The 20,685-nt window shown below is 38.4% G+C and overlaps 1 protein-coding gene across 2 annotated transcripts in view; it reads right to left on the bottom strand.

The window, feature by feature from the left end:
- Positions 1-571: 571 nt before the first annotated feature.
- The window catches only part of LOC121634488 (chemokine-like protein TAFA-5), a 168,517-nt gene continuing 148,403 nt past the window's right edge, over positions 572-20,685 (bottom strand). Inside the window, exons 4-5 of one of the 2 annotated variants that reach the window (XR_006009240.1) lie at positions 9,220-9,412; positions 572-2,397 (exon numbers count right to left, since the gene is read on the bottom strand). Coding sequence is in view for 1 of the 2 variants with exons in the window: in XM_041977161.1 (XP_041833095.1) it covers positions 2,389-2,397 (9 nt within the window). In the remaining variant the exon portion in view is untranslated. The remainder of the gene's footprint in view (positions 2,398-9,219; positions 9,413-20,685) is intronic. The other variant, XM_041977161.1, reaches the window with a different exon arrangement.

Genomic DNA, 20,685 nt, shown 5'->3' with positions numbered 1-20,685 from the left:
GTTTAAAAAAATTTAGTCAGCAATAATTTTTATTAACGTTATCTTGTCAAATTATTTCCCATTTTGGGACTTAAAAAGTGTTTTACTCTAAAATGTTAGTAGTTAGGCTTAAGTTACTTTATGGAATACAAATGACAGGATCCATTGTGGAAAATGCAAACATTTTTGTTGCTAGCTTTTTGATTTTATTTTCTATATATGAGAAAAAAAAAAAACACTCATTTTAAATGGGCAGCTCAGCTTTTTGGTAAAATATAAATATAATAATTTGTTTCTTTCCAGTAGAAACCTGTTTATCACTGATGATGCTAAGGAAAAATCTCAGCACTTGTGATTGACCTCTGTATTTTTTTGTCACTTAAGTTCTTTTCAGACATTTCTGTTAAAACAGTATTTTTCAGCACTACGTTAATATTTATACTGACATTCTTAGAAACACCACCCATCACATCATGACAGCAGTATTTGGACTGTTGATCAAGTGAGCGATACCAACGAGTCTCCTTTTTGTCTTTTCATATTATTGGGAATAGTGTGACGTGGTTGTGCAAAACATGGAAGCAGTTGAAAATATTGCTTACAGAACTTGGGTGTTTACTTGCATTATTATAAGACTTTAAGTTGCTATCACCTTGAGAAAAACCTTCATGTCACCTTAAAACACTGCTGTGTGAAATAAGAAGCTGCAGCAAAACTGTGAAAGTTCTCATGAAGTTTTGATAATGGATCCTTTTGCCTTAAAAATTAATATCGGCCTAAATAGAACAGCATTGTGTAACAAACTGTACAGCAGTGCACATCTGAAAGCGGCTTTTTTAGGACTTTGCACCTGATATCTGGGGGAAAAAATCGCTTATTTTTTACAACCATGAATCGTAACAACAGAATAAGATAAATTGAATTCCCAGATGATGACCTTGAACACCAAAGTCATCTGAATATCCAGGGCACGGTTCTTTTCATGTATTTAATTTATTCTTAAAATATTTTATGGTTTAAAAAAATGCATGTATATGACTTCTTCTGCAGTGTTTCTTCTGATTCCTCTTTCTCTCTCTTCAGTGTTCCCATTGGGCACCAGGGAGAGGCTGGATTGGTGCAAACAAACACTAGCACAAAAATAAATTAAGAGATCAAAACCCATAGAGAGGAAATGAGTCAGTATTCCACACCGTGTACAATACAATATCATAGCAAATTAGCAGATTTCAATGGCTTCCACTGACTACCATAGATTTACAATGTTCAGTTGGCTGCAGATCAGTCCTCAATAAATTGTCACTTTCCTTTTTTTTCATTAATGGTTCTGGTAAACTGTGACTTGTAGATGACCATGAAAAGAAAGCAGCTACTGAGGTGTGAACAGAAAACCAGAGACTACAAGCCAGCAGTAATGAGAACAACAGCATTTGTTCACATCCTACTAAACTGCCATTGTGACCACATTTTAAGTCCAATATGCTTCTCTACAAAGGTACAACATATAAAACTGTTAAATATATAACTTTTTAGGGCCTTTCAAAATACATTTAATGACATTTCTTTAGTCCTTCTTCAGAGCATTCTTACTCTGTTTGGATATCTTTCATTTCATTAATATGATTTGCCTTCCTCATCCATCATCAGTCCAACATTTCTTCCTGTAAGCTGTCCAAACCATAGCTACTGAAAAATGCAAATTGGATATTTTTTTCTTTTTCTCTTTTTTAATACACAGTTATACGTATGTAGTACCTATATTTCCAGTTCCAAAATACAGTGGTGGACTTAGTCTGAGAAAAAAAAGTCTTTAAAAGTACTCCTTTGATTGTGTACGGTCGGTATGCCACCAGTTGCAAAAGGTTTACATCGGTCCACATGTGTGCTGTGTCTTTGTGGAGACAGCCGTTGGTTGGTGACAACACAAGAAAAATATCTATAGTCTGTGTTTTCGCCAGATGGTCGTCTCTGTCGCAGTGATCGTTTGTTGTTTTTTTGCTCTTTGGTCTATAAAAATATGGGAGTTTTACTCCAGCAGAAGGCCTATTCACAGCAAAGAGCACTCAGTTAGTTGTTTATGGCCTCATGAGATGGTCCAAGAAGCAACAGGGTTTGGTCTGTGATGATCCCGGCAATGCTCTTGACTGCTGCACTAGAGAGAGAGTTGGTGAAATCCCTTATTAGATGCAATAAGCAGCTCCTAAAAGTGGACTTTCTCCTCCATGGCATGAGCAGGTGCTGCTAGTTTCACAGAGCAGGCAGATGCAGTGGCAAGGAGGTGGATGCACGGGTTGACCCAGCAACAGACAGCAGGAAGGAGCAGTCAGAGACCTGGAGGGGCCGGTCACAGGAAATAGGAGGTGTTTTCTAGCGATTTTGTCCAGTCTTGTTTCCCTTTCTCTGGCTGTGTTACGAGACCTGTGAAATAACAATAAGAAAGCAGACATTAGGTAACCATATTAGCATGCGTTCATTGAAACCCATGTCATGGAAGACGTTTCTGGAAGTGAACTTGTGTATGAAAGCTCTTTTTTATGACAGCTTATTTGCATGCTGTTTATACTGCCTGTACATTAACACTTTATATAGATGTAAATTACAATAACATGGAGATTTTTGGTTTTACAGTTCAGGATTTAAAACATTGGCTTTCTCTTTGCTGTGCTAATGAGACAGCTTCTTTTCATATAAGGGTTATTTTCTCTCCTGTTATATGAAATATGTTAATTTGCTGTCAACTGTAAAAACTGGGAGTCCAGTGAAGCAGTTAGCTTAGCCTGTCTCTGTCCAAATAAACTACTGTATATACCAACTTCTCAAAAGTCCAAAGTTATTTATTTGGATCCCTACAGAAAACTCAAACATAAGAATAAGATTCCAGCATTTTAGAGGGACAGTGAGATAGCGGTTTTGCTAGTAACATTTATTTTATTTAAATAACCTTTAGACAAAACCTGCTGCTTATCATCAAGTAAGTTAGCCCTGGTTGTTGTTTAGCATATAATCAATTAAAACTGGTTGTAGCACTTCATTGGTATAAATATAAATATGCTTGTAGATTTGATGTGAGAACTTGTGCAACAAAAATATTTTAACTTTTATGTCAATTTTCTGCTGTAGAGATAATATCACTGTACAGGTCACCTGTGGAAGATTTTCACACAAACTTTAACTGAATGTGAAGTCACAAGAAAATATTTACAGTTTTCTACATATTTGTCTACACAGCTGACAACTTATCATTCATAGTTTGCATGTGTTAATTTTCTGTTATAGCGTCAACTTGGTGATTACATCTCTAAAATCTGCTGCTGCATGCAGCAAACAAACTGCTCTCAATCGACAGGGAAACCAATCAGAGTGAGGTCTCCGGAGACTGACGTTCGAGACGTTTTCTCTTGTTGGCCCTTTGGTCAACGATCGTTACAGTATACCAAGCTGTGGTAAGTTACGTCATCAAACAATGTTTTGACACACCAGTTATGTGTTTGAGGAGTAAATAGATACATACCAACAAAACCTCACATGCTCTATAACAGGGATCACTAAATCCAGACCTCTTGGGCCTGCAGGTTTCCAAGGAGTTGGTTGATTCAAAATTTGAGTTCTTGTGCAGAATAATATTAGATCCATTTTTAATTTGAGTCAGTTGGTTGGAGCAGGGACAGATTGAAAACCTGCAGCACACTGGCCCAAAAGGTCCGGATTGTGTTCTCCGAAAGTGAGTACACATTCTGGTTTACATGAAAACTGGCGGCTAGCTATCTAGAATAAATATCAAAATTCAGAGTAAGAGATAATCAGAAACATTCTAAATAACCAATAACCACAATCTGCATGGTATCCAACGTACATTTGAACAGAGTCGGTCATGTCTATTAAATTGGGTTGAGGAACTTGGTTTTATTAGGGATTGCAACTTTTCAGTCTGCATTTTGGCCACTGCTGCACACTGCCACAGAAATACACCAAACACTGAAGAAGACATGGAACATACGCAGATGCAAACCAGCAGCAAAATAGAGGCAGAAGAAGAATATGGAGGTCAGCGCTGGTGATTTCTCACAGACACAGTTCTGGTTCTGTTCTCAAGTCTCATGACCTTGGTGATATATGGAATACAGTCCATGTTCACACCAGTATAACCAGAACCTGAGCAGGCAGACGACTCTGTGGGAGTAAACATCAACAGTCTGTAGATTTTGTCATGGAAGTTGATGGTTAAATCGCCAGGTTCCATCATAACTTTCAGGTTCCCAAAATCAACAAATGGCTATATTCAGATGAGCAAATTTCACAAGATGTTAGGATGTCAAGACGAAATCACCCACCCAAAAGTTAATCAGTTGCCAGGCAACATAACGCAGCTGCAAAGACATGCATCACCATGTCCATCTCCACTTTTGTCCAAGTCTTTTTTCTGTTGCAGTATTCGTTTTTTTTTCACTTTCTGAAGCTTAATGATTATTTAGTCTGGAACTTTTATTTATTTATTTTTTCAAATTCATTCAAACATTATACAATCTGGGGCAATTGTTCCATTAAGTCATGAAAAAAGATGTGTTTAGGTTGTACACACGGAATAGAAATGGTGGTGTTTGTGCTGGTATTTACTTTGGGAAACGTTATAGAAGAGCAGCAATTTCTGTCTCCCAAAACACCAGCTTTGTGTGGACAAAACCATAAACAAATACAACAGAATGTAGTGGAAATAATTTCACCAAGAGTCTCAATGAGAAGGATTTATTCTTAAAAATCTTATGCACAAGGAGAGTCACAGGACATCAGAATGAAAGGCTGGCTGACAAAGATGTGTCTGTCCTTTTTATCCACACAGCACAGAAAAGACAAATGTTACACACAGGAGGAGAAGAAACCAAAACTTCTGTGTTCGAGGTTGCCTGTTATCTTCTACAAGCAGGTGCTGTCTGAACATTTTGGTACGAGCGTATGAGAACCGCTACATCTGCGAGCATTAATACTTTCCCTGGTGCAGAAGTCAAATCTGCTTTTTCTGCACCCATAAAGAGGAAGTTGTCTTTGCACATTATCTTTAAACTTGCTGAGTTTCTTACCATCCAAACTGTTTTGCATCTGAACTTCTACTATTCTGAATATTAACAGGGGGAGGGGTCAGTGATAGGTCAACCAGTCTTATTCTGTAACTTCAAATTCACGTCACGTATGTGTTTGACATGTCTCTGCAACAGAAACTTTTGACATAAGTTCAGATTTTTGTTGCTCAAGTTTTCAAATCAAATCTGCAAGCCTGATAATTGATATTTTTCTTGATAAATTTCTATGTCTAGCTATGCAGCATGCCCTCTGAAAACAGACCAAAATATGCGCTTAAAGGATGCAGAAGAATCTATGAGTATGAATGAGGCCTATTAAATAGGATTCCAAAGCAAATGTGGATCTTTTTATAAATGCAAAACTAAAAAAAAAAAAAAAAAACTTTTAGCATATGTTTAGTGAATTTAGTATAAATAGGTATTGCTTATTAAATGAGAATAATTACAGTACCCTGCAGTCTTTTGCAAATCAGACATTTATAAATCTTCAATATGCATAACCTTATTCCAAAGGCAGACTCACAAAACAAAAAGTTTGGAAAACATGATCTACTACACAATGACTACTCTTGTAGCCTCCTCACCATCTGGACCCTGCCAGTCACACAGCCAACCTGATGGAGGTGGCAGTGCCTTCCAAAAAAGGCTGCTTTGCCTGCTGAAGCTTAATTCATAATAATGAAGCCTGGATGATTTCATAGAATGCAATTTGCCATGAAAGGTGCAGGTGTTATTTAAAGTACAAGCATGTATCACAGATGACAATGTCTAATACTCTGGGCATATAAACCATCTTGGTGCGCTCTGGGTTTAATAGAGATAATGTTGTGGTTCGTTGGAGCTGGTCATCAAATGAGCCAAAGGTAGAACAAAGCCATGACTGTGCAAACTGCATGACAGGTGTTTCTTTGCCAGTGCCTCCTAGTGGGCACAGTAAGATTAAAATGGCACCAAATCAACAGGAAGCCATGGATAAAATGGAAGAGGACATTCTCTATATTGTGGACTAAAACACAATGCATGCAAATTTGAGTCGACGTGAAGCACAGAGTCAGTCCTGTTTTAAGCAAGTTGCTAAACAGTCTGTCGACCACATTAAATTTCTAACATTCTCCTAATGCTCCTTTGCTTTTTTTCCCCTGCACACCCACACTGTGGTAAATGGCTCCCCATTAATCTCACGTACAAATCTCATCTTGGGGAAAATGCAGGTCTTCTATTAAAAAAAAAAAAGGGAACAGGCATCAGATGAAAATGAAATCAACTTACTTTATGGATAAAACTTACACACCCAAGGTTATTATTACCTGGGGTTTATCAGGATGTTACCAAATTACTATATTTTTATAGCAGTAAGCCAATATTTCACATTCTTCTTCCAGAGGAGAGCAGTGTTGTGGAAAATGTAAAATGCTGTGTGTTACAAAGCCTAAATAAAGCAAACTGTAGGAAAAAAATAAAAGACATGTAAATCCACCCTCTGGAAGTATAAACATTGCTCATTAATTCTGTAAGGCGTAGCAAGCATGTAGATTTACAAGGAATGGAGCGTTTTTAATTTTTTTTCTTTAACTGTGAGTTGCAGGGAGGATATGGTGATGCAGTGGTTGCTACCGTTGCCTCAAAGATAGAAGGTTCTTGTTTCACACCTGCTGTCCACTGGGGCCTTTCTTTGTAGAGATTGCTTGTTCTCGAACCACGCATGAATAGTTTATTCCAGGTGTTCTGGTTTCCCCCACAGTGCTAAGACTTGGATGTTAGGTCTAAAGTGAGTGTAGGTGGGCTTTATTGTCTGTCTCTCTGCATTCAGCCGGTGCTGGACTGATAAAATGTCCAGGGTTTGGCCTCCCTCTTGCCCTATATCAGCTGGAATGTTAAAAAAGCAACTGTAATGTATAGTATATTGTACATTGTAAGGAAGAGTTGGCCAAAATCCCTCCAAAATGCTGCTAAAGGTCATCCTCTGTAGCTGTTGAATCCTGGAATGTCTGCATTTTAGCTCATTTTGTTGTTAAATAAATAATGACAGCATTCATAATTTCAAAACCTGGTACAGCTCTTAAAAAAAAAAAAGGTAAATTTGCCAATTTCTCCAGCAAAAAGAGAACGAGGGTGTTGCATGAGACGGCTGGAGGTGTCGAAGTAACAGAAGGGGAAAGTCACAGACAAAATCCATCTGTGTTAATGTGTAATATAATTTGGGCAGGCTTCTCGTTATGAGCAAGCAGGCAATTCACTCAATAGATATTGATAAGTACCCAGGGGCATTCGACTGAGGATGAGGAAAACATTTGATTTCAAGATTGTAACATCTTGCTTCCTGTCTTTAGACCAAGCCCCAAAGCTTTGATGGATAAATGAGAACACACATCTCTGTTGTCCTTGATCCACATTTGTTGTGCCTCTTCAAGTGAGAGTGCATGCAGACACATCTTTCCAAGCAAAAGAAAACCACGGTCTCCCAACATATGGAGCCCCCCCCCCTGCAGCTGGGAGTTAAAGGAGTGAAAGCGAATGCAGACAAACACGTGATCCCAGCTTGACATTTACTCTGTGTGAACTCTCCCTGAACTTCCTGTCACATAGCTGTGACCCATAGTGAATGTGTGAATGGGCATACATGAAAGACTACGAGGCAACATTGCCTCTCTAAAGTCTTTATCCTTGTTAAATGTGAATAATGCAAGATATCACAAGTATGAAATTAATTACTTGATGTAGGATGAAATTACTTTGTACATTCATGGGAGGTTTTGCTAAAGCATCAGCTGATGGAACATCTTTCTTAAGTGTCGCCGCTTTTTGCATCACACCCCACTTTATTTGTTCCATCCCTTGTTGTTTTGTTTTAAGTCTTCAGCAGCCGAGCTCGCTTTATTTTATTCTGGAGCGCGCAAGCTGCACAATAGCTTTCTGGATGAATATTCATAAGTGAGCTGGTAGGTTAGGAACAATCCACAGGTTAATGAGGGATGGGAAATTGCTCATTAAATGCTGTGAAGTTGGATAATGCCTGAAGCAGACGCTGAGATCAAAATACATGAACATGTATGAAGGGGCCTCTAGACACTAGTCCCTATTCCACATTAGGAGGGAGTTCAAAGCTATCTGGGGTGTTATGTCATTATCAACCCTTTCATACTGCATTTCCACAGAACATCAAAGTAAACACATTTCACTATCTGCATCCTACAACACAATCACAACTCTATGCTCAAAAGGGAACATTAGGTTAGATTTACCTGTGGTGGCACCAGGCAGTAATAACAAAATGTCACTGATTTGTTCCAGGTACAAACTTACCTAAGATGTTACAAAAACAATTCCCTCTAAACACTAATGTAAAGATTTAATTTGCTCAAACTGATTGTGCTGCATCTCAGTATATGAGCTCATATGACTGCACGCAACTTCTTTTATACCCTTTTAATGGAACAAACGGGTGCAGATGGCCTTTTCTGTGGCTAAATGGAGTTTTTCTTTTTTACGTACTCTGCAGCGATCCATGTTCACAACATGCATTCAGCCCTGTGTCTATTTATAGCCTTAGATAAACTAAAAGCTTACTGTCTGGACTGAAAAGCAGCAGGATCAGATCTTTCCTCAAAAGCAAATTATAACATGGTCCATAAATGCTGACAGTATTGACCAACAGAAGAGCTTGGTTTTCAAAACCTCTATAAGAGTGGGCATCTTTATGACTTTGGCCTCATCCTTTTTATTACGCTGTACGTTAAATTTACTACATGGCTACTCTCTATTTCCCAGTCACATGTATTAATACTGGAGCCTGTCTGGCGCCTTGTTTTATTTGTGTGCACAGACGCCATCTGACACAGTACTTTAAAGACAAAATACAAGCTATGCCAATAAAGCGGAGCAAAAGGCAAGATGAAAATAAACGGATGGGTTTCATGTGTTTTGATGGAAATTTTTGCACTTAAACAGACACAGGAAATTATTGGGTTATAGAAAAATGAGTAAGCTAAACAAAGCTATCACTCGAGCATGTGGCGTGTGCAAACTTCCTGTTGCATCTTCTGCTAAAGCTAGGAGATGGTCTTCACATTCAGATTAAAAAGCAGGGCTGATCTCCTTCATAAGGCCTAAATTATTTAACTAATTCTTTGGAAGGAGGTCTGGATTCAGGTGCTTGCTGTTGTACCTCGCTGCCTCCATGAAGCCCTTGTGCTCTGTAGCTGCTTGTGTTGCTTCCTGCCTTTGTGGAACCAGGGAATGGTTGGAGCTGCTGTGATGGTGGTGGTGTTGGTAGGTGGATTTTGGCTGTCTGTCAAGGGGTCATCAGTGCTCTCCATAGTGCAAGAGTGTCGAGGGGGACTCTTGTCGCGTCATAGAGCCTGAGGGGAGAGAGGGAGAGGGGAAGGAGCTATAGTTATTAAACCCAACGATTTCTGTTTCCAGATTAAGACACAATCACATCGCTACCAACACCACCATTATCATGTCGGTCTTGTTATCGGCCTTTTCATGCTTGTTTGGATCTGTTAGCTGTTTGTGTTAGTCAAAGGGGATTAGTTCTGACTTAAATAATGGGCATGGGAGTAAAAGGTCATGTAAACATAACAGTGAGAAGCCTTCTGTTTCTCTGATTTGTTTTAATTGCCATTGACTTGCTAAGCCATGAAAATAACTCATTAAATATTAACAGTTCCCTGTTTTTAAAGGCATTTGCAATTTCCTCACACCATTCATCTTTTAATTGAACAGCCTTTATGATCATGCATTATTTAAAGTCCTTATGAAATTATTTTTGATGTGCAAGTGTTTTTATCTGCTTTGCATAATGTTGTCAGGCCCAACAAAGAAGAAGAAAGTCATTCATTTTTAAGGTAATAATAGTGTTAATTCCTGGAAAAATGATTTAAAACGTTGACTTATCTTAAATGTGGGAACATGGACTAATTTCAAATCTTATTTAAAAGTTATTAATTTATCAGAGTAGACTTTTGGAGAAGTGTTTTTTTTTTTTTATCATAAATCTTACATTTGCAATGGCAACTATCACTTTTACAGTTTTATGGGCAATTTAAGTGTTATCTTCTCTAATTCTGCAAATAGTGAATCTGTTTGCAACTTTACTCGAAATTAAAATATCTCAACAACTAGTTACAAAATGAGTTTGCTTTCGTTTTTAATGCACAGGGGGTTGGTGCATGCTGATAGTTAACCCTCTGCAGAAGTGATTGGCGCAAAGGCTTCATCAACAAAACATGCAACAAGAAATGTCATCTAATGGTGCTGTCTTATTAAAAAGAATAAGCACAGAATATACTTGCTCTCTAACCTTGTGTAAGCAGCTGGATCAGTTGCTGCTGTAATTGTCCACATACTTGCTGGTGCACTGCACCTGATACCAGAAATCCCCCCCGTGGGAAGCACACCACCATACTCAGGTCATACTGAAATGTTGGATTTGTGATTGTTGAAAATAAACTTGGAGATGATAAAGGAGACTGGTGGCCTGTCCTGGGTGTGTCCTGCCTCATGCTTCCCAGTAAATGGGTAGGATTTAGCCTGCAACCCTGCATTTGAATAAGTGGGTATAGACAATGGATGGATGGATAATAAATGGGGCAGGTATCGGCTGATGTTATTACCAAAGCAACAGATGTGGTATTGATATTGCATCACTACCACATTATACATGTGTAGCATGATGTTCTAATTCCTAACATTTTAATTAAAAGCAAGTATATTCTTGACCTATCACTGATCACAAGGAGGTCAAAGATAAGAGCTCTACTTTTCTCCATCTTGGGAAGCTTGCACATCTAAATGTTGGAAATGTTCAAAGCTGGAACAGCAGGTTAGGACCAAACATCAGTGTAGCCTAATGCATACATTTTCTTTCATACTAACATCAGACAAGATGTTAATTTTGTTTTAAGTTGTGAGGAAACATTTGCTGCTTTGATTAAGATTAGAATCATCATCTCTTCTACCACTTTTCATAAATAAATTTTCAAGGATCTGAAAAATTAGATGGTGAACATCACATCTCTTTACTAAAAACTGCTTTCACTACAACAGAAATTTATTTGTGTTATATATTTTTAAAATAAATTCTTTTTTGGAAGTTGAGAATAAAGCAGATGTTTTACAATAAAAGTAAAACATAACATAATAAACTAGCAGAAATGTAACTAGAAGAGGACTAGTTATCAGTCTCAGTTTTATGAAATCACTTGCTTGTTCAGCCACACTCAAATGGCTGAAGCTCTGGAGCTGATCAGTGTTGACATTCAGGCTGAAATGCAAGCAGGGGACTCCGTGTCACTGGCTAGCAGAGGCTCTGAGTTTAAGTAACACTGCTCACTTAGCAGATCAATCCCACAAGCTCTTGGGCCGTTGATAAGAACTTAAAAAGACAGTCTTCTCCGTGTCACTTCCCTTTGCTTCTCTCTCTGCTAACAATCCCCACAGCATTCCCAGCTTCCCAAAATGGAGGACTTTGTATGTTTCATGCTGAGGCAATGTGCTGACTTGGCTCCCCGTAGAAGGAGGCAGCAACAGGGTTCCTCTTTATTTCTCCCTTCCTCTCTCCCTGTCTGGCCAAGCAGCTGCCTTCTTAGTAGTGATTCTGTTCAACCCACTGCTAGATGTGTCTGGAGGGCCCAGAGGGATCAATTACCAAGGCCGGTACCGACCCATATCCACTGGAGGGGGGCTGCTTGGTAATGTAAGGGGCATTAGGAAGTCCCATCAGACCCAGGCTGAGCTGGATCCACAAAGTGACAGAATCAGATAGGAAGTGGTGGTGGCGGGGGGGGTTAACTTACAAACCCCAATCAAAGGAGTTTTTTTTTTTCTTCCAAAAACATCCTGTCACCAGGAGTTTAAATGCCTTAAACCTCTGGAAGCTTACAGGGAGACAGGGATTGCTGATCGCAAACTGGCCCTTTTGTAGAAGACGTTTATGTGAAGATAAAAAACACAACCCTCATCTCAATGCATAGTATGCACGCAAGAGTTCCCTCCTCCCACGTGGTACAAAGGCTTTTAAATATGCATGTACATACACACACACGATCTCATGCATTAGCAAATATTAAAATATTCCTTCTTCACCAGTAGAGGTTGCAGTGAGATGTGTCCTCAAATCTCTGAATTCCCCTTCTGTCCCACTGCAGTAAAAAAATAAAAATCTTTATTACAGTTATATTTTTTTACTCGCAAGGTGCCGTAGCACCCTGTTAGCATCCCAGCCACTCAGGTAAGGATCAACCTAATGAAACAGTGAGGATTATCAGTTGGTTTGCAACATTTTAATCAGATGTTTTGTGCAATATGTGAAAATGATTGCATCAAGTACTGCTGCAAAGGAAATGCCCCCTGCTCTGTTCCACAATTCCTCTCGACCAATGATGTTTTTAGTCATTAGCTGTGTAATAAATCAAAGCTTCAATCTTTTGAATATATGTAAACAACACGGCCATCAAAAGAAGTCTCTTGAGTTTTTTTTCTCTTGCTCAAGGGTGTTGTGAAATTACAAAACAGTGAACGAAAAGCTACTTTTTAAAGGAATGTACTTTTTTATGAACTCAACGGGCCCTAAAGAGCTTAATGAGAGCCTTTGCTTGATACCAAGTGAAAGACACTCAGCGCTTTATGATGCTTTACGTCGAACGTGCTCAAACATCTTCAGCTGTCTTTCTTCTCTCACGCTGCTCCCGTCTCTGTGCTTTGAGCAGCTCAGCTTATCAGGCTGTCACAAAAGCTGCCAGATAACCTGGGGTGATTTTGCTTTTCTCCTCTAACGGCGCACTCTCTCTGCCTCCTTCTTGCCGAGCGCCCTGTGTTGGCGCATGCAGAGGAAGATAGCTTTTTGTGGTGTTTTATCTGCCAGTCTAAAATGGTGGAGGGCACAACAGAGAGCATTTTCCTCTCTGGAGAGACAGCCGTAAGCCTTTTAGTGAGAAGGAGGTATAGGAGATGGCTACATATCATAGCCAAAAAAGAGTGTCTTGCAAAAGAAGCAAATTATGCTCTTGAATGTGGTATGTGTGTAACAGAATATACAGTCATTAGTTAACATCATTGTGGGGGGGATTGACCTCTATTTGCTTTACAAAAGTATTTCTTTATGATGTTTTTTTTTTTCTTTCCAGTATGGACAACGTTGAAAAGTACAATCGCTACTTTAATTCAGTTGGTCAAAATCACAACTTTGGCTCATTTTATCCTTTGATCCTTAGTTGTTTGCTGAAGCCTCTACATAAGTACAATCAATAAACCTCTCAAGCTTATCAGAGTACACGCTGATTACACAATGTTATTTACTATCAAAACTGCCTTTGAAGTGTGTAGAATTCTTTAACATGAGTGATATCTACTGTAGTTATTAACAATTCATTAGAAAAACACTTTTGATGAGCAGCGCAGTACAAATATGCACGCCTTGATGGGTTTATATTTTTAGTACTTTGCTTCTAAACTCAAAAATCTTAGACTCCTCTGACCTGAAGCCCACAACAGTTAGCTGAAGATACACAAGTTGCATAAAAAAAAAATAGTTACACTTAAGTAAGCTGGTGTTTGCTACATAGAAAACCCAGTAAGCGATAAGACCAAATAGCTGCTAATACATTTCTAAAGCTATTTAATTATGCATTTATAATAACCTCAACCCCACCAGAAAACCTGCAACAAACTGGAGAACATGGACAATAAAGCAGTGCTAATGCTAAATAAAACCTACAGTGCAGTTTGGTTGTACAGTATCCACATGCACTTGCAGGAGGGAAACTGAAGCTCCACCAATGCCATACAAATTTCAATATATTAACAATAAAGTTAATGTTACTCAAGCAGTCAAATGCATTAAAATAAACATTTGTTTTTAAAGCAGCAAAAGCCCCGCTGATGTGTAAACTTGCATTTACAAGCTGCTTAATATAGGACCATCATATTTACAGCTCAGGCTGAGTAACTAAACTCAAACATGGTTCCAGAAGGGATTGTAATAATAAATGTTTAAGATGCTGCTGCTCTGGCATAGACGAGAGGGCATTCTCTGTGGTGGAGAAAATACCACTGACTAGTAAGCAACATTTGGCCCTTATTTCTTGAATGAATGTTTGAACCCCTTGAAAATAGGATGATGCATCTTAAGGGGCTTATCTAATAAATAAATTATTTTGTATTGCACTATATGGTGGGTGAGATAACTACTGGAAGTTATAAGCTTGTTAAAATAAAAAAAAAAAATAAATAAAAAAAACTGCATGCCCAAATCATTTAAATTACAAAAAAAATATCAATTTTAGGTAAACTCCTGAACAACATATACGTGTTTTTATGTCCTACTTTATAATAGATTTGCAGGAACCACATTTCTCTTGTTTGTATCCTCTACTTTGGCCGGACGTAAATCACCATTTCTGAAGAGAGTAAAGTTCTGTTAATCTGCTTTAATAATTGACCAGTGTCTTATTTCTCATGGACTCAAACAACTTGATATATCAAGGATATATTTTCTTCCAGCTGCATAAACAGCCATGAGAAAACAAGTTTACAAGTTTAATTATGTTCACTTTGGGCGTTTAAAGTAAGATTTAGCCCACTTCAAACAAAAAAGTAAGCAGGTGTTTTTCAGTCCACCATTACTGACCAATCAAGTCAAAATGAGCTTTTAAAGAGACATTAAAGTTCAAGGGTCTTGTTTCTTTAAAGTCTTAAAACTTCCACTTGGAGACATAGATAATAAAATAACAAACCTTTAAAAAAAAAAAAAGAAGCATACTATATGTTCTTCATGCACAGCAATTTCTGAGATTGAAATCAAGTGCTCACTTCATATTTCTATTATTAGGACAACCATTAAAAGAATAAACTTGTGCAGCGATGCTTGTTCTGCATTGCTACTAAAAGTAACCTCATAGAACAGCTCTCTGTCAGCCATAAGCTATAAATCTATCAATCTTCATATGTTACTCTGCGGCTGGCTATGGACAAGTCCATATTGTGTTGTTTTTTCTTTTCTTTCTTTTATTGACAGGCATAACTGTGTTCTCCTTAAAGCAGGGTCAGACTAAGATAAATGCATTGAGTCGGACAGGGAGGAGTGGAGACAAGTGAGAGACAAGAAAAGGGCGAGGAAAAAAAAAAAAGACAAGCTAAAGTAAAAAGGAGTCAAGCAGCGGGAAAACAACCATGCAAGGAAGTTATTTTTACACAAAAGCACATCAAACAATGGTCGATGGGTGACTTTCTGTAGGTTGAAGAAGGACGCAGCTTACGTCTAATCTGTCTTGCTGCTCAAACTCAGATGCATTTTCAAGTAAAGGTAGAGAAGAGGTCAGTGGTGCCATCCTCGACAACATTTTTCCTCTGTTTGACAGAAACCACCTCTTACATATTTTGACCAATGCGTGCCCACATAAACTGCTGCTTGACATTTTTCCAGAATAGCTCTTTATGAGGTTATGGGGCTGAGTCAGATTGACTAGGCTTAGTCAAATGCCCCGCGGGATGTGTCTCTTTGTTAGCATTGATGTTTTTGCAGAAATACCAGACAGAAAGGTTGGACATGCTCACTGGACTGTGCACAGCAAGGAGTTATTTTCAAGCCTTACAGGAGTGACTGCAGTTTGGGTTCAACCTTGAAAAGCCTTAGACAAGGAGCCATTTGTTTATTGTTAACTAGAGGGAAGCTGGGGAGTGAATTGTTTTGTTTTTATGGGTGACTCTCCCTTGGGTCTGCAGATAACAAGGCATTTATGTAATTTTTGTTTGGGAGAATCAGCCTTAACCTTCAATGGATTTGGGCAATTTGAGGTTATATGCCTGGCTGTGTAGGGATGTCCTAAACTCACATCTATTCATATTCATAATATTTACAATATTTACACAGTAGTATTGCCAGCTATGTGACTCCTTGACAGTATAAGCTGCTTAAATACGCATGTATATACACGCACATGGACAGACACAGATGAGTGCGCATAGCTGTCCAGCCATTTGACTAGCTGTCACCAAGTTTAAAGTAGCCAGTGAAACAAGCAAGAAATACCTGTCACATCCTGCTTATTGTCCAGCCTAAGCTGCTGTGAGCTATATTGACTGACAGCCTGAGCAAGATATGAAATGTACAATGTAGGACACAGCTTACAGGCCCAGTCTTTGCAGGAAATGTTGGTACATGTGTTCATGATTGATTATGAATATGCAAACACTGAAAAAAACAGCCCAACAGTCATCAGTAGGACATGCACTTTAAGAATGCGCACTGGATCTATTAATCCTCAAATACTCAGAGGTCACAGTATTTCTATTCCATAATACAGTATAGACTCTGTATCTCATGTGTCATGTATATGAAATATCCTTCAGCTACTATATATGCCATGTGTGTGGTGAGGAATATGCAAGGCTGTCACCAGTCTCCACAAGCAGCCTCATATTCAGGTTTATGTCTTGGTACAGAAAAGCACATGTGACTCACAATGCAGCATGAGCACAGGAGTTGCAGCTTACTGATAGGAAACCATGTCTGATTTTTATTGTCCAGGTTTTGCTTCTGTATTTTGCATACAATTTATTCTGTAATTATGTGTATGCATGTTTGTGTATGATTGTATGTCAGTGGGAAGACATAAATAGAAGTTAGTCAGCAGATGACTAAATCATGACGTATGCATTAATGATGCCCCACCGGTCCTCACTGACATTCACAGATAGGGCAGCTGTGTTGTGTGTGTTGTGTAATATCTAGTAACTGAGGCCTCTTAAAATTGCTGCTGAATATACATGCAGGAGAGCATCAGTGTTTATGTTTCTTGTAAAGTGGATGTGAAGCTGATAAAAGTGGGAGGACATTAGAATTGTTTGTGGTGAATAAGAAGAAGAGGATGAAGAGTAAAGGAGTAGGCTCAAAGAGCTTGGTGTAGGGTGTGGATGGATGAATGAATGGGTGGCATCTTCAATACAAGACGTGGCTCCCCATCTGCTGCTATCATTAACATTAAGAGTATCTAATTCAAGCTAATTGCTGCCCATGAGGAAGTAAAAAAGTGCACACAGTTTGTGGTGATGAGCTGAAGGTGAGAAAAACATTGCTCAACATTATAGAAGAGAACGCTAGCTGCTTTTTCTTTTGTTACCACTGTACTTGTGGCAGATGGTGGAAAAGCTGACCCAAAGCTCAACAGCTGATGCATAAAGCAACAATTAAAATATAACTTGCAGTTTGTACATTACAAAGTTTGTACATGATATTTTGTGGAAATGTTTGCATTTGATTTAATGTATTCAAATCAAAATCTACATATGTATAGACTGAATGCTTGCCCTATGACTTTGCTAAGTGACATTATATATACATTATATGCCCCGAAAGATCAAAAACTCAGAGTTACTACACAACAATATACAATCTACCTAAACTTGGATTGATTTAATAAATCACAAGGAGAACCCATGTTATAAAAATGGAAGAAATTGTGGATAAAAAAAAAGGACACACAACGTAAGTAATTTGGAAGTGTTTTGGCTACATGAAAAGAGACGACGCACAGGCTGTGAAATATGTCACTGGCTGGTGCCAACCATGACTGGAAATACAACAAATCCTTTTCATCACTTGAAAAAGTGGCATTCCAGCGACTACACCAAGAGCATGAAAATCTGGGAAGTTCAAGCATTTCTGCTGCTGCGGGCATCGAAACAACAATCATCAAAAGTGCCCATACAAGAAGTGGTCTAAAAGGAGCACAGATAAAACCAACAGTGTCATACTTTTTGGCCAAAATTATGATGCCCAGGACCATCGTGGAGAAAGATGGATTCAGTAAATTAATGAAAGTGCTAGACTGCAGGTATGAGCAGGCAGATTTTTATTATTTTTTTCTCAAACTGCTATGTGCTGAGGGATGTTAAACATTTTGCTACTACCACCGACCTTTGGGTCCTGCCGAACCTCAGAGTCATACATGAGCCTCACCATCCATCCATCTAAGTGTGCATAACAACAGACAATACAGCTAATGTTTTCAAGGTTGCAGCACTTTAACAGTGGACTTGCTTGCGGTGTTTTGGTCACTGGCTGTATCTAGCTATTGGTAAGTAAGTGAACATTTTAAACTTTAAAAAATATCCTGACTGATTTTACAAGACATATTCATTAAATTAGGCCTTGTGATTTTTTTCCCCCCTCCCTATTAAGTATAATAAAATATATCCCATAACTATAATACAAAGTTGACTGTCATTTAGGTATGTAATGATGTGTGAGAACTGTAACACAATATTACTTACTTATTACCCAGTTTAACATAATCATCTGTCTTTGCATTTGGTTTTCTTATTTATCCTCAGAGGGAACTGTTAAAGACAAGAGGATCGAAAGAGCCATGACTGTGTGCAATAAAGTTGTTAGTGCCTTTTCTTTCTCATGGAAAAAGAAGAAAGCTTTCACTGCAGCTCAAGTGAAACTCCAACTCCCAAAGCACGGGTTGATCACTGAATCGCCCACCAGCTAACCGTCAGTGTGCTTTTAGCACTGGTGGCAATATCGTGTCCTGCTACAGGGCAGCTTTGAAGCCAGATGCTGTGGACAGATTTGTTTTTCTGGTAGAGACTCTTTAAGGGTTATCTAAATTATATGCTCTAGCTAAAACAGAGCATGTTTTTTTTTTTTACATTTTGCACTATTTAGTGTAGTCTAATTCTTCTTTGATGGCTAAAGTAAAAAAAAAACAAAAAAAAACTGATGTGCACCAACTCAAAAATAGTATAAAGACTGGTGATTATGTACATTTTGCAGTCAAGCATTATTGAATTATATATCATGATAAATATCAATATTGAAAATTATCGTGATAATAGTTTTTGCCATATCGCCCAACCCTACACCAAGGGTTGTAAAACTATGCTTTTTTTAGAGTGTTGTTGAGGAGGGACTTGCTAACATACAGTAACAACCTAGAAAAATGGAGCTTTCAAACATGAATCAACATTAAAAAAAAAGGATATAACTTGAGGCATACTTGGATCTAACCCTCACTTAAGATGTATAGGGATGCAAATCTGGAAGAAACTGCAAGAGTGCAATGACAGAACATTGCGTAGGCTGTAAACTCTTAGTCTGTAGCCTTCACAAAATCAGTCAAATATCATTAAATGATCATCTTCCAGCCCTGGAGGAACATTAAAATTGTATATTTATGTTGACACTTTCAGCTGCAACAAGAAGATAACAATAAATGAAAAAGTGTTATGTAGCTCATGCATGAATTTCAGTAGGAAGGTTAAATATCACTGTGAAAAGACAGAGGAAAGCAAAAATCAGCAGCAAGGTTTTTTCTTTTATGTAATGCAATTAACCTTCTAGACGACAGACTTGCAAGGTGTGAATGAAATTGGTGTAGTAGTTGATAATACAGCCAGTTTTAGGAACAATTTTAGCTTCTTTCACTTGAAATTAACTCACTGCAACCTTAAGAAACAAGGGCGGCCAGGATTAACCAAGAACTATCAACTTAGTCTTTCAAGAGAGGAGAAAGTCACAAAATCAGAGGATGCATTGTTTTCACCTGCTGTTTGTTAGCTACAACCATAAAATTACTTTACAAAGCTTGACTTACTATACCTGCACTGTACAGCCAAACCCCTGGTAAAGAGTTGTGTAAAGCTAGTGGAGTATAAACGTAGCACTAAAAGTATGGGCATTTGTGTTTAGTGGAATATTTCTTTGTTGTAATTATGCTTTGCGGTAATATTTTTAAGACTGGAAAGGCTGTTTATTTCCCTTTAAACTTCTGCCATATTGTTGAGGACAAGATATTTGAGGGATGAACAGCAGAGATGAGTATTTGGGATGTTCCCATGTAAAAATTACCAAATCTTTTCTGTCAGTGACAAAACAACTTACTCTATCTAGTCTATTTTGGTGTTGTTTGTTGGATTAGACAATTAGGTATGTAGAAGTATGATATATTAGCAATTTAACTATATCTTAATTAAACAAACATGGTCTTAGTTGCAATTTGGAAAAACCATAAACAGCCACAACTGCTTGGTATGTCTTCCTCATGCTGGTCATCAAATTGGTCACACACTGCTGTGGGATGGCATCAGACTATTAAACAAGCATTTGTCACATCTCAGTCACTGCTGTGGTTGTGTTGGTCACTCTGGCACAAACAGCAAGCCCAAGCTGATGCCACACGGATATGTGTTGGGGCAGGTCATTCCATCATCTTCACTCCTAAATTCTGGAGGTAGTCTGATAGAGTTTGGTCACTGACTGTGGAGATAATCGTATCGAAATTGCCTCGAGATGCTACCCCAAACTATTACACAGCTCTTACCAAGCAGTGCAGTAATTAGAACAAATACTCCCATGTCCTCTCCACAATTTTTTCCAATGATCCAACTGGTTTAGGCAGAATGTGGACACATTGCTAAATGTTCCTCCATATGTCCAGATCCCAGTGTACATGTTGTCGACACCAGCCCAAATGGGCTTGACATTGAAGGGCGGTTGTGGCAGCCCTATGAGATAGGAGACTGGGTATGTGCAGTCTATTCTGGATTGCCTGGGTAGAGTGCTATTGGCCATGTAATCCTACAAACCTTTACAGTAAATCTGCTTACAGTTTCTGAGTGCTAA

Source organism: Melanotaenia boesemani, chromosome 23 (genome assembly GCF_017639745.1).
Source record: "Melanotaenia boesemani isolate fMelBoe1 chromosome 23, fMelBoe1.pri, whole genome shotgun sequence".
Lineage (NCBI taxonomy): Eukaryota > Metazoa > Chordata > Actinopteri > Atheriniformes > Melanotaeniidae > Melanotaenia > Melanotaenia boesemani.
Note: the sequence above shows the minus strand (reverse complement) of the source record. Positions and strands in the feature narration are given on the sequence as shown.